Genomic DNA, 13026 nt, shown 5'->3' with positions numbered 1-13026 from the left:
AAAAATAAATAAAACTTAGATAAGTAGAGATCGAATATGTATATGTATGTGAAATATATGTTAACAATTATATCTATAAAGTATTTCTAGCCAGTATTTACTTGAAAAATATCTCTTCACCTAAAATATCAATTACACCAACATAAAAAAATGATTTATAAATAAAATTACGTCAGATAAATCATTGGAAATACATGAAATTATGCATTATCTAATACTGCGTCTATCATTGCATCAGAGATGACCTCGATTAATCTAACGAGTGGATTTAAGAGATTGATAGAAGAAATGACTCATTAACTAATAATAAAAGAGCCCAAGAGGAGAAAAAAGCAGTCATCTCACCCCAATTTTTGATTACTTTAATGAAAACTATGTATAATTATTAGTCAAAATTAATGAGTCTGCTAAGTATAGGTAGAGCGAATAAAATATGGCGGCTGTTTCAAAGCGATAAAAAAAAATTAATTTTTCATTCGGAGCTCTATATCTTAAAAAATAGGAACAACACAAGAAAACCTAAGAGAATGTTATTTAAAGAAGAGTAAATTTGCTAAAATATAACCCCTAATAGAGTTATTTACGTTATATAGTTTTCGAGATGTAGCTTTCTAAAAAGGAACATTTCATAAAAATGTTGTATGGGACGTATTGAAAGATCAGTAGTTAGTGAATTTATTTTGAAAATCTATATCTCAAAAACCATTTGACGTACAGATGTCTATTAGCACTCAAATTAAAGCAAGTTTAATGAGCAATAAAATACGTTATGATGTTTATCTTCGTAGGAGTAATAGTTTACATAAAATTTACCAAAATAAATCGATTTATTGTTGTTCGGACATATTTTCATTTGCCAAATTTATTCATATGTGAATATCATAAACACTACTACCCCTACGAAGATAAGTGTCAAACTACTTTATAGGAAGTTACATTTCCCTTATTTTGAGTGTTGGCAGACATATGTTCGTCTTATGGATCTAGAGATATATTTTTTAAAAATCCAACATTTTATAAGAACAACTAGAAATTAACATTTTGTGAGTTTATTTTTTCAAATATCATAAAAACTACTACTCCTACAAAGATAAACATTATTAACTATTTTATAGTAAATTTAACTAGATTTAATTTGAGCGCTGACAGTATCTGTACGTCCAATGGTTTCTGAAATGAAGTTTTTCATAAATCAAACTGACTGTCCGAACAACTATAAATCACTTTATTTAAGCAAATATCATAAACACTACTATTTCTACGAAGGTAAAGGTCATAAACTTCTTTATAGTCCATTAAACTAGCTTTAATTTGAGTGTTAATAAACATCTTTACGTCTTATGAGATATAGATTTCTCAAAATAAATTAACTAAGTACTAATCTTTCAGTAGATTTTTAAGAAATTTTACTTTTTAAAAATCTATACCTCCAGAACTATTGGGCGTAAATAGCTCTTTTAGGGCTAATATTTCAGCAAATTAAATCTTCTTAAAATAATGTTCTCTCAGATATTCTAGTGTTGTTTCTAGTTTTTAAGATATAGAGCTCCGAATGAAAAATTATTGTTTTTTTAAGGTTTTGAAAGATTTTTTTTTATTCCCTCTATCTATACTCGGTAGACTCATCAATTTTGACTAGTAATTATTCACAGTTTTCAAAGTAATCAGAAATTGGGGTGAGTCTTTTTTTCTTCCCAGCTCTTTTATTATAAAATAAAGAAATTTGAAGAACAGAGACAATTTTTATGATATCCCTCCAGTTCTGAAATCTCTAAAACTAAATAAAGAAAGACACGAAGTAGGATAAAGGTAATAAGAGATAATGGATCCTTGGGACATGACATGTACAGGTACCATCGCATCCAAGTCACGGCACGTCATTGTCGCCGCCCTATATCCCCGAGCATTATACTCCAGATTGCCGCTTTTAAAAGAAAATCAATAGCCAATTTTATTTCTTGAAAAGCTTCATTATAATCGCAGCTCGCACGCAAGCTCTAAAAGAAAGTCTATGGTCCATTATAATTTGCCACTATATACTTTACTTCACAATAAAACTCAAAAGTGATACCAAAATCATAATGTAAATTAAATATTTTATTAATTCAACTTCATATCAAAGTAAATGATAACTGCTATATGACATCGGTAATGTGTTTAATTAATAAAGAATGGATTGAAATGAGTAACTAGTTCCACTATACTGATCAATAACATATAATTTAAAAACCATATTAACGGGATAAATCCATTAACAATGGTCCTATGTCCCTTATTTGGAAGGAACTGCTGTTTTTTATAATCCACAATACGAGGTCAGTATTTGTTAACGTGTGGTACACGTACCCGTAAATACGGAAAGATTACAACAGGTGTATGTGCTTCATAAGGCTCCGACTGCCTAGAAGCAGGTTTTTCTGTTGTTTTTTTTTTTAATTACAAACGTAAAAATAATTAAACAACTTCGTAACTTGTTAATATGTTAATATATAATATTGGCCATGTACATATTTAAAGGTACATACATATTCATATAAAAACATTTAATATGATTATATTGCAAGAATATAACAGATTTTTAAAAATAGTTATTGCCATCTTACATTACTGAGTTGAGTGGAAAACAAGCCAAGTGCCTTCCCTTTAAACGACTCAGAGAGAGACAGAAATACTTTATTTATCAATGCTGCCTAAATACATCAGGCTACTATCTCACACAGCATACTTATCAATCCGTAATCGGACATATATAAATTACACATACATGGTATAATCAGAAAAAAAGAGATATAATAATAAGATATAATAAACAATCTTTTTTTCAATTCATTCCTATTTTTCTTTCTCATTTCTGCTCCTCCAATTTCACCATTTCACAATTTTTTAATTCACCCGATCAACAAATTCGCTCTCCGGAATTCACTCTCCTAGATCCTCTTCAGTGACCCGCTAAACAAATTCAATATTAGACGGCAATGTGAGACCAGACCATCATTCATAGTCACAGTAGTAGATCAGTCTACCAAGAACAAACAAATAGATACATTTTACGAGAATAAGACTAACACATAGATTAAAAGGAAAATATAATAAAAAAGCGGTTACAGGAAACACTTGAATGGATAAATAAGTTTAAAAAAAAAACAAAACAAAAAAACAATAGTACTAATAAAATAAAATAATTTAATGAATAAATACGTTAAAACGCACAAATAGAGAGGTCAACATATTAAAATAAATAAATAAAACACTTTTATCTTTAGAAAAGTCGGATCAAGTTGATTTTTGTACATGATTGTTGTTATTAAAGCAATGGAGCATAAATCATCAAAGTAGGAGATTTTTCCAATAATCTTACGAAAAGTACGCAACAATAGCCAGTAAGCCAATATGCTTCACAGACAAAAGTTTTTTAATGGATTAGATCTTATAAGTCACAATATCTTAAAATCACTAAGATTTTAAGACTCAGTATTTACTGCTTAAACTTTTCATTGAAAAGTTCCGGCACCATTATCTAGTTAAATCTAATGTTTAAGAAGAATTTATTTAAAATAATATTTAAAAAATGGCTTTAGTTTCTTAAAGCTTGTAGTAATGTTTTTCAGTTTTACAATAAATTTAACCGGTATAATGATATATCCTCATTTTATTCCCTTGGATTATTAGATTAACGAATTAAAAGTTTTAAAGTAATATATTCCTTTGAATATATTATATTTATATGAATATATCATATATTCATATGAAGAAATTCGTAGCATCTTTCATGAGGAGATAACCCTCTTCCCCTTACCTTATAAACTTAAATGATTGAAACGGTTAACTAATCAATACTAAACTTGATTTTCTATAAACATTTATGAATAATTAATCTATACTTTTTATTTTAATGTTATTACAAGATTTATGAATTAAAAGTTTTAATGTAAAATATTCCTAATCTATGAAGAAGTTAGCAGCATTATTCGTCAGGAAAATAAAATTTATGAGGTAGTAAATAAATTTTAATCAATGCAATCCAAACGTTATATATACGTATACAAGTACAACACAAAATGAGTACTACAAAAACTCTATAAATTAAAACTATGGTATAAAATCACCTATAAATTTTTAGAGCATATAAACATTAACAATGCATACTGTTGATTTCAAAAACAAAATATAAACTCCTCCAATAGGCAGTCAATTATTAGTAAGTAAGCGCATCCTCAATTCAACAGAACTGAAAAAGATTACAGAGTAAACAGCACGTTTCTGAACAATAGAAAAAAAGTCGAGGGATGCGTAGGCTGGATTCGATGAATCCTTCATGGGCTGTTAATGTGAGATGTGTATCACTGTATCGACAATGCCTGAATTTACGAAGTTCATGGTCATTTACTGATGTTTAGGAGAGTTGAGGTTTTGTTTTTAGTCTTAAATTTATACATTAATTACAACATCTTTGTCTTTCTTTTACTAGATCATCCTCTGTTGAATTATACTCCGATGTTGAGTAACAACGACTATGACTACAATCAATATCTAAAGTGCTACAGACCCGTTGAATGAAACTGGAAAGTAATCATGTTGCCAACGAAATCCATAAAACGGGGAAGGATAAAGAGGCAGCAAAATAAAGAAGAGCCCAGAGGACGGCAGCCATAAAACAGCAAGAGGCGGCCAAGGAAAGGACTCTCAAAGAGGTCGAGGACCCAAGTAACCTTGGGCTACAGCGGCGGGTCCGCTCTTCCTCACTCTTAATATTGTAATAGTAGTCCCTAATTCTAATAGCAGTTTAGTTAAGCTTTATTTTTTTATATTTATAAAATGGAAAAATGTCGGAGTTATTACCCGATATAATATATATTATATAATATATTTATTAATTTTCAAGAAGGAAAAAACCCTTAATATTTCATTAATCATTAAATTCTAAGAGGTGTATTTGTTTGATCTGAAAAAAAAAAATCTACAAAACTAAAATAAATTTTAATTACATATATGAAAAATATAATATTAATTAACGTATTTTTAAGAACTAAATGGTTAAAATAATAGAAGACAGAAAATTTGTAACTAATATATTCTCATCATATTTGTACATAATGTCGAGCATTAAATACATCAATTTATGTAATAAAACGTTTCCATACAGTTAAAAAACTTTATATATAATGTAATATCAAAATTACGTTTTAACAAAAATACTTTATTAATTTTTAAACTAAGCTTTCTCATCTGACGTATAACTCATTTTCTTCTAAACTTTCAGCTGCACCTTTAGGATTACTTTAAATCAATACTTTTATCTACCTCAATTATTTCTAATCGATCAACGTCTTTAAAAAATTCCTACTTATATTTTTGTCATTTGTATTCCGATAGCCTCCTTTTGGGACATCGACTATTAAACCTAATCGTTAGACTATAAAACTCTTATCCAAATATTCAGGATTTACTTCATTTTCCTAAATCCGATTTTTCTCCACTCATCATTATCTGCTGTTAATTAATAGTAATATTAGAGAAAATAATTAATACAAATTATAAAACTTTGATTAAAGTGAAATTAAAGAGTCTTTAATTTTATTTATTTTGATTTTGAAGGATTATTAATAGCTTTAGATGTGAGTTTACAAACATAACATCATTAAACGTCTTCCAATGTTCGACCGAAAGTACTGTGAAACCACTTTAATATTTTCTTTATAACGAGAGGATGAGCCATCTTTCCTTTATTTGTAATTTCATGTGTAAAAATTTATTTTCAAAAAATCGTTGGTTAGTCACCATTCACATCTCAGAAATCCACTATACATATAATTTATCTTGGAAAGAACATTAAAAAGATGGTCATTTTCAAAAAAGTTTTTGTTTCTGAAATTACAATTAAAGATATTATAGATATGACATCATATTATAAAACCAAAATATTTAAAATATGATTATGAATAAAGTGTGAAACCAGAACATTGGAATTACTTTACTATAAATATAAATAATATTATATTGTTGAGTGTCATGTTTTTTTGTTTGTTTTTTTTAATATTTTAAAATACTATGTAATAGTTTTAAAATAGTAATTGTGTAATTATTTATAGTCGGAATATTAGAACATTTACACCAACGGCTCTGCAAGAGCAAGTAGTGAGAACAATACTGAACTAGCTCCTCAAAGGCATACCCATATTTACTTAGGATTGGCCAACTAATGGGCAGTGGGTTTCTTTTACAATAGGTCCTCTAACCATACGATGAAGTACGTCATAGCTTGGAATAGTTCAAAACGGTAATCGAACCTAGAACATAATGCCCTTTCCAAATCCCGATACGATCAAGTAACCCATGAGGAGTCCTAAGTGGTCCTTAGGAATTGATAATACGACTACCAAGCTGGCTCAGGTAGATAAGGTTACAGTGACCTTCCACTCTCCACTTTTTGGCGGGGTCATCGAACTCTTCGTCGATATGGGGGATGCTTAGAAACCATTCCTGTGTCTCTCACAGGAATACGAACCTTGAGACCCCTATATATTAGTTCCATGGGGTAGGGTCCCTTTATAGCTATATAAAGCAGCTTAGGCTGAACCACAAAGGGCATTACGGTGGAAGGAAATGGTCGGCCATAATTCGTGGGCGAGGCACGTAGCAATAACATTCCATTACCAACACTTAAGTAACAGCAAAATGTATTAGCAGGCTAATCATTATAAAAAATAAAATTCAGCAATACGCTAGAAATAACTACATATTCTTAAAATTAAATAAAAATCAGCCAGTAGAATAAAACCATTCTAAATAATAAATTGATACATATTTTATGAAACCTGTTCCAAAGAAAAAAATATATAAAATTTTTAAAGGTAAAATGACACGATTTAAAAAATAAAATAATAAATCAATAAAGTTGTTAACTATTTTTGTTTCTCTTTTGACCGCGACACTGACCATCTTCTTCATTATTTTCAATATTAAAATAAATAACATACACTGTACACCGGAATATTTTAAAACTGGTGCGCAAGTTTTAGCTTACTAACAAAATATGTGTTGCTGGATTCGCATTAATTAATCTGCTGTTAAACTTCATTTTCATTAAAACTTTTTAAACTTTAAACCGGCTCGAGTGTACAAAACAAGCGACGGGAACTTCAAAACTAACTTACGTAATATGTATATGCATGCATAGATCCGACCTCTACATTAAAGGACTCGTAAAGGGATTCGTTTATCCCTTCTGAGCGAGCGTAGCAAGCGAACGTCTACAGCTGTTATCTAATTAGCATAATTAACATAAGAATATTGCAGCTTTGATTTAATAGTGATATATCTGAAAAAATGGATTTATTTATCATGTATTCCATAGATTGTAAATCAGGATTACTTTGTAACAACACTAGTAGCTCTGGTAGAATCCTGATCCAATAGGTCCAATTCAAAATAAAATCTTAAAACTTTTTTTTTATTAGATGTGCTACTACAAAACCAAAGCAGATGTATAAGTAATTTTTTTTATTTTTTTAATTTTCCACCGATTGAGCTGTTTTTAGCTTTTATTCTTTTTATAACATCACCCATTTTTCATCTTATCAATGACTCAGACAACAATACGATCCCATTAACGAAAGCAATAGACGACCTTGAAGACGGTAGATAACCCACATAAGTTGTAATGGACGCTAATAATTTTCTAACATCTGAAAACGAAATAAGTAATCTGAAATTAAAGTAAAATTTAGCCATGGATGGAAAAATTAAATTTAATAGAATTACGTGCACTATTAAAAATATACCAATAAACTAATTTGAATGAAGCAACATAATTCAATAAAATAATTTATAAATGTATTATTAAACAAACTATTATAATATCTTCCCATGGCATTTTAAAGGTTCCGGCTATTTCATTTCTTAGTTTTATTTAATTGTAACACACAACAAGTAAACAGATAAGGAATAATAGCTTTGATAACGAACAAACAGTTTTAGAAACATTGATATAAATTCTTGTAAACGGATTTCTTTTTAAAATATAGGCATAAAGAAATACATATAAAGTATATAGTAATATTCATGACTGATTTTTTTTTTTTTTTTTTTTTTTTTTATCATTTTACTAATTTATGATTTATTTCATAGTTAGATAGTATAAATATTTTCTATGAGAGAAAAAATGTTCTAGCGTGTCGTTAAAACAATTGTATTGCTGATTAAAAAAGATTAATTTAAAAATTGACTTGAAGTAATTAATATGTAAATTGTAAATCAATGCTGTTAACTGCTTACAAAGATGCATTACGCAGATATTATGAAAAAAAAGATAAGACACCGACATACCTACGTATACCGTATCCATGGCTGGAGCATAGAGAATCAACAGGTGTGCTGCCAACCGTGCAGGTCCACTGGGTGTTTGTGTCAAGTGTAAACAGGCACTATCACTACAACAGGCACTGCACTTAGGATCAGCGATCAACAACACGGCACAGGTAACAACAATACACAATCTGTTTACAACAAAATCAAAGGTGAGAAAAATTCGAAGAGAGTAGGAACGCGGACCAGCCACAACTGGAGAGTTTACGCGGCGACTGGCCTCGGCAGGGGTACCAACATCAACCGGCTGATTGTCCCCACTCGTCCCCGTCCGGGCACACCTCAGCTCTCTCAAATCCTTCCTTATTATCTTAAATAATATATAAATAATCTTTATTTGCCAAACATGTCGAGTTATAATATAATACTTCCTTACCAGGACAATTCCTGAACAATGCTATCAACTAACAATGATTATAAAAAATCTACTAATTACATAAGTGATAGCAATAAAAACAACTACAGTTATGAAAACTAACGTAATAAAAATAACCTCGTATCTAATTTTTATTTTTATTATTCACTAATTTTTTTTTTTTTTACCTCAATCTAGCGGTATTTTCACTAAGAGAAAGTTTAGAAAAGTTACAATACAATAAAACTGTATTTCCACTATCATATCATTAAAATTTATTTACACAATTCACTTAAGGCACTTAAGCCTAAGTCGATACGTCATTAAAAACGATTATATTTATCATTTCATATCACATTTTATTTCGATAAATATCTAAATAATATTTATCTCCAGATAAATATTTATGATCTTATTTCATTCACTTTAACTATTTAATAATTTGCTAATTTACAATGAACAAACCTACCTTCATAAGGTTAGAACTATGTTATCACCAATGTCTAGAGCTTAATATATTTCATCATTACTTTGTATCGATTATATAAATTATTTTTATTTTTAGATCATTGATTGACCGTGCGCGATATATAAAAGGAAGATGATTCAGGAGTGGCCAAAATAACACAAATATTAATTAAATTATTGTGAGCTAACGTTTCGCTCCACTTTGTAGGGCTTCATCCAGGCTATAAAAAACAATTAAGATAATCTAAAAAAGTAATATAATAGATAACCTAAAATAAATGAAGACTAATGTGATGCTAAATGTAATTTAAAATATGTGAAAATTTAAATAAAAATGAACACAGTAAATTAAATTAAATAAAATTAAGATGTACAGTGAAAAGCATAAACAAGAATTACAAAAATGTATTAGACAATTAATGAAAACGGAAATAATAAATAAAAAGGTAGATAGAAAATAAATATAATAATACAATCCACAATAGAAGACGGAAAATAAGGGAAATAAGATAAAACAAAAGGAAAATAATGAACGAAATAGGACACCCATCTTTCCGAATGGAGGAAAGTACAAGAATAGGATATATACTTAAAATAAGATTTATATTTTTTACTACACAACCTTTTTTTCTTTTCTTTAGTTTACTTTGTTCATTTTTATGTAAATTTTCACATATTTTAAATCATATTTAGTTTACTGTTATTTCATATTATCTATCTTATTACTTTGTCACATTATTTTAGATTGGTTGTATCTTTTTTAAGCCTTGCAAAGTGGGGTGAAACTAAGCCTCAGAATAAATAGTTTAATTAGTATTTGAGTTCTTTTGAACACGCTCAAACACAGTCAGTTATAAAAATAAAAAAGGAAAATTAATATCTATACACAGTTATAAAAATATAAAAAGAAAATTAATATCTGTACACAGTTATAAAAATATAAAAGGAAAATTAATATCTATACACAGTTATAAAAATATAAAACGAAAATTAATATCTATACACAGTTATAAAAATATAAAAGAAAAATGGCTCCTTTTTTGTTTATTTCGAACTATTATAAAGATCATTTGAATGTTTTTTTATAAATACATAATTACTCATTTACCTCCTTTTGCGAGATGATTAGAACTAAAAACTCTGCAATGAAAACTTTAAAATCTCCAATATTTTCTGAAAATATCAAATATATCTCAAAAAAGTAACATTTTTTAAGTTTTTTTAGATTATTTTTTTTAAAGCAAAATCAAGCTATAGTAAATTAAACTAAAGCTAATTCCGTACATTTTTACTATATATTTTTTTAAATTAAAATTTATTTCTAAGGACTATCGGGATCGTTTAAGAGCTACCAGCTCGTCATTCAATGAGTCAAATGAGGATCTGGAAGCGAACATTCAGGCGGAAAGTTTGGAAATATTCACATTAATGGGTTTTTTTCGACCAAGACTCCCTTTTGGGAGTCTTATACTGCCAAACCATGGTTGGGGGTCAAAGTTCTTCATTTTGTGAGACCCGCCACTCAATGGAAAAAGTCAACGTCCCAGGCCGGATTCGAACCGGCACCACCAATAGACATCAAATTGGTAAGACTGTGTCTTAACCACTGAGCTATGGGCGGCCCAATGGTTTTTAAGATGATTACAAATTTGAACTCATTACCTCAATTTTTTCCTCGAAATAATGAACAAAAATAGCAATAAATATATTTTTGAAAACATGAATTGTTAGAATAAATTACAATATCCATTTTATACCAAATCAAAGAAAGGTAAATTACACAAAATTCTGATTCTAATGGTATTTTATTTAGCTACTTCTTTTTAAATTGACCACGAGAAAAATTATAACACGAAATGTAGACCAGCAATTGGAGACCAGAGCACTGTTTCACAACGAAAGCTAATAATATTAGTCCGAAACTACTAGTATACAAACTAAAAAGTACACTAATAATTTTTGTTTAGTGATGGGGACATTTCATAATGTTTTAGAAAATAAAGTCTTACGCAGAATAAAAAACCGGAATAAGGATGAGGCAATAGGGAAATTCAGAGTTACACAACAGTGAATCGCGTGAACTGCACCGATAAATTTGTAGCGAATGTATTAGAGCGAATTAAATAATGAATTTGAGTTCTGGTATATAGTAGACTTTTGCTGATCCGAACCTTACAAAAAAATTGAAGATTTGATTTTAAGTATGCAGTACACATATACATTCAATAAATCCGTACAAAACTTTACGTCCCAAGGCTTAAATAATCAAGAAAAATACCAACTCTTTTTTTTTTTTAATTGAAAATACATAAATGATTAAACATGAAGAAGTTGTACCATGTTTCAACTAACCCATCATATAGACAGAAGAAAAAGATATGCTAAATATGCAGGAAAAACATCAGAAAGTAGACAGGATTCGGTGGCATAAGAATAAATTGTATAACTGCAATAAGTTATTTTTTTGTCGGGCAACAGTTAGCATAATCGTAAAGATAAAGACCCATTTGCCTTTATTTAAAACGCTATTAAGGAGTTTAGTCTGCCAAAGTAATATTGTAGCCAATTTTTTTATGTATATTTTGTTTTAGAAAACTATATAATGATTTTTTTTATATTAATTTATTTATTTTATTATTATTTTTTTTTTTTTGGATAAATTATGTATATGCTTCTTTGTAGAAAGATGGCACTGGGTGGCATTCAAGAAAGGTACAAAATAGAAAACTATTCAAGTAGCCGACGCTTCGTCCCACTTTGCATGGCTTCAGGATCCAGAGTAGAAAAATTATTTTTGTATCCATTATATACCAAGAACTACTTATAGTATAAGTAAAAATACTTATATCCTTGTATTTTTTTAAATGTCGAAACGAATTGCTCCAAGATTCCATCTTTCCAACCCAAATGCTCTACAAAATTCTCAGTAAACGCTATCGTCAATAATAAAATTATCGACAAACACCTTAATATCACTTTTATATGGCAGGTCCGGTCAAAATACCGTAGATACCTCCAAAAGCTCTTCACATAAATTCATAAGTTTGAATTCTTTAACACGAATCATCCAAAATGCTACATACCTCCTCCGGGAGATGCTTGGAAAAGGAAATAATTAAATTAAAATCTCTTCTGTATCGTTTTTAGTAAATAAAAACGTTTAAAATAAAGAAATATAATTTTTATTAGTCATGCTTCATCATTATTTATCAATTTATTTACTTTTTTACCACAACCAAATTGAAAAATTTGATGCGCACATCACATAACTTCCATCACTCTATTTTTTAATATATTTCGAAACGGTTATTTTTTATTATTTATAAAGACAATGAATTGTGTTTTGTCATAACAACAATTGAGAAAACAATAATTGTCAATTATTTTTCGTAAAAAATCGTAAAAAAACGTGAAAGTCAAAAATATATATTGGAATTCCGGTAAGTTGATTTTAGCGAAAATGTTGCAGTAACATCTAAAGCAATCTGTTTTGAATACGTAGTTTCAGTTTTGTACAGTTTTTCGTTATTGAACTATACTGTTCACGTATATGTTATATAAATGCGCACAGACCACTCCCAGTTACCTACAGTTGACGAAGCAGTGACCTACAACCTGGGAAACCCAACAACAACCCGAAGACTGAAGCCCAGACTGCTCCAGGACATCCTGTTATAAATTCTATACTTTTCATCTTTGCTGTTGTCACTCAAAAATCTTTTTCTTTTTTTCTTCAATAGAATTATTTATTTTGTTAAATCCATAAATGTCATTGTTTTTGTTATTAACTTTACTTTTATCTTTTATTAAGAATTATTATTTTAATCTATTTATTTTAT

The 13026-nt window shown here is 28.8% G+C and overlaps 1 protein-coding gene across 8 annotated transcripts in view; it reads right to left on the bottom strand.

Moving 5' to 3' along the window:
- The window catches only part of LOC106682966 (dystrophin), a 616519-nt gene that overhangs the window by 506470 nt on the left and 97023 nt on the right, over positions 1-13026 (bottom strand). The window contains exon 1 of one of the 8 annotated variants that reach the window (XM_067049746.1): positions 8326-8582. The exons of the other annotated variants lie outside the window; for them this stretch is intronic. Coding sequence (XP_066905847.1) covers positions 8326-8344 — 19 coding nt within the window. The 5' untranslated portion in view covers positions 8345-8582. Of the gene's footprint in view, positions 1-8325; positions 8583-13026 lie in introns of those variants that run through there. 8 annotated transcript variants of the gene reach the window in all.

Source organism: Halyomorpha halys, unplaced genomic scaffold (assembly GCF_000696795.3).
Source record: "Halyomorpha halys isolate HHAL.00 unplaced genomic scaffold, Hhal_1.1 Scaffold455.1, whole genome shotgun sequence".
NCBI classification, from domain to species: domain Eukaryota; kingdom Metazoa; phylum Arthropoda; class Insecta; order Hemiptera; family Pentatomidae; genus Halyomorpha; species Halyomorpha halys.
This window is presented reverse-complemented; position numbering and strand designations above follow the sequence as displayed.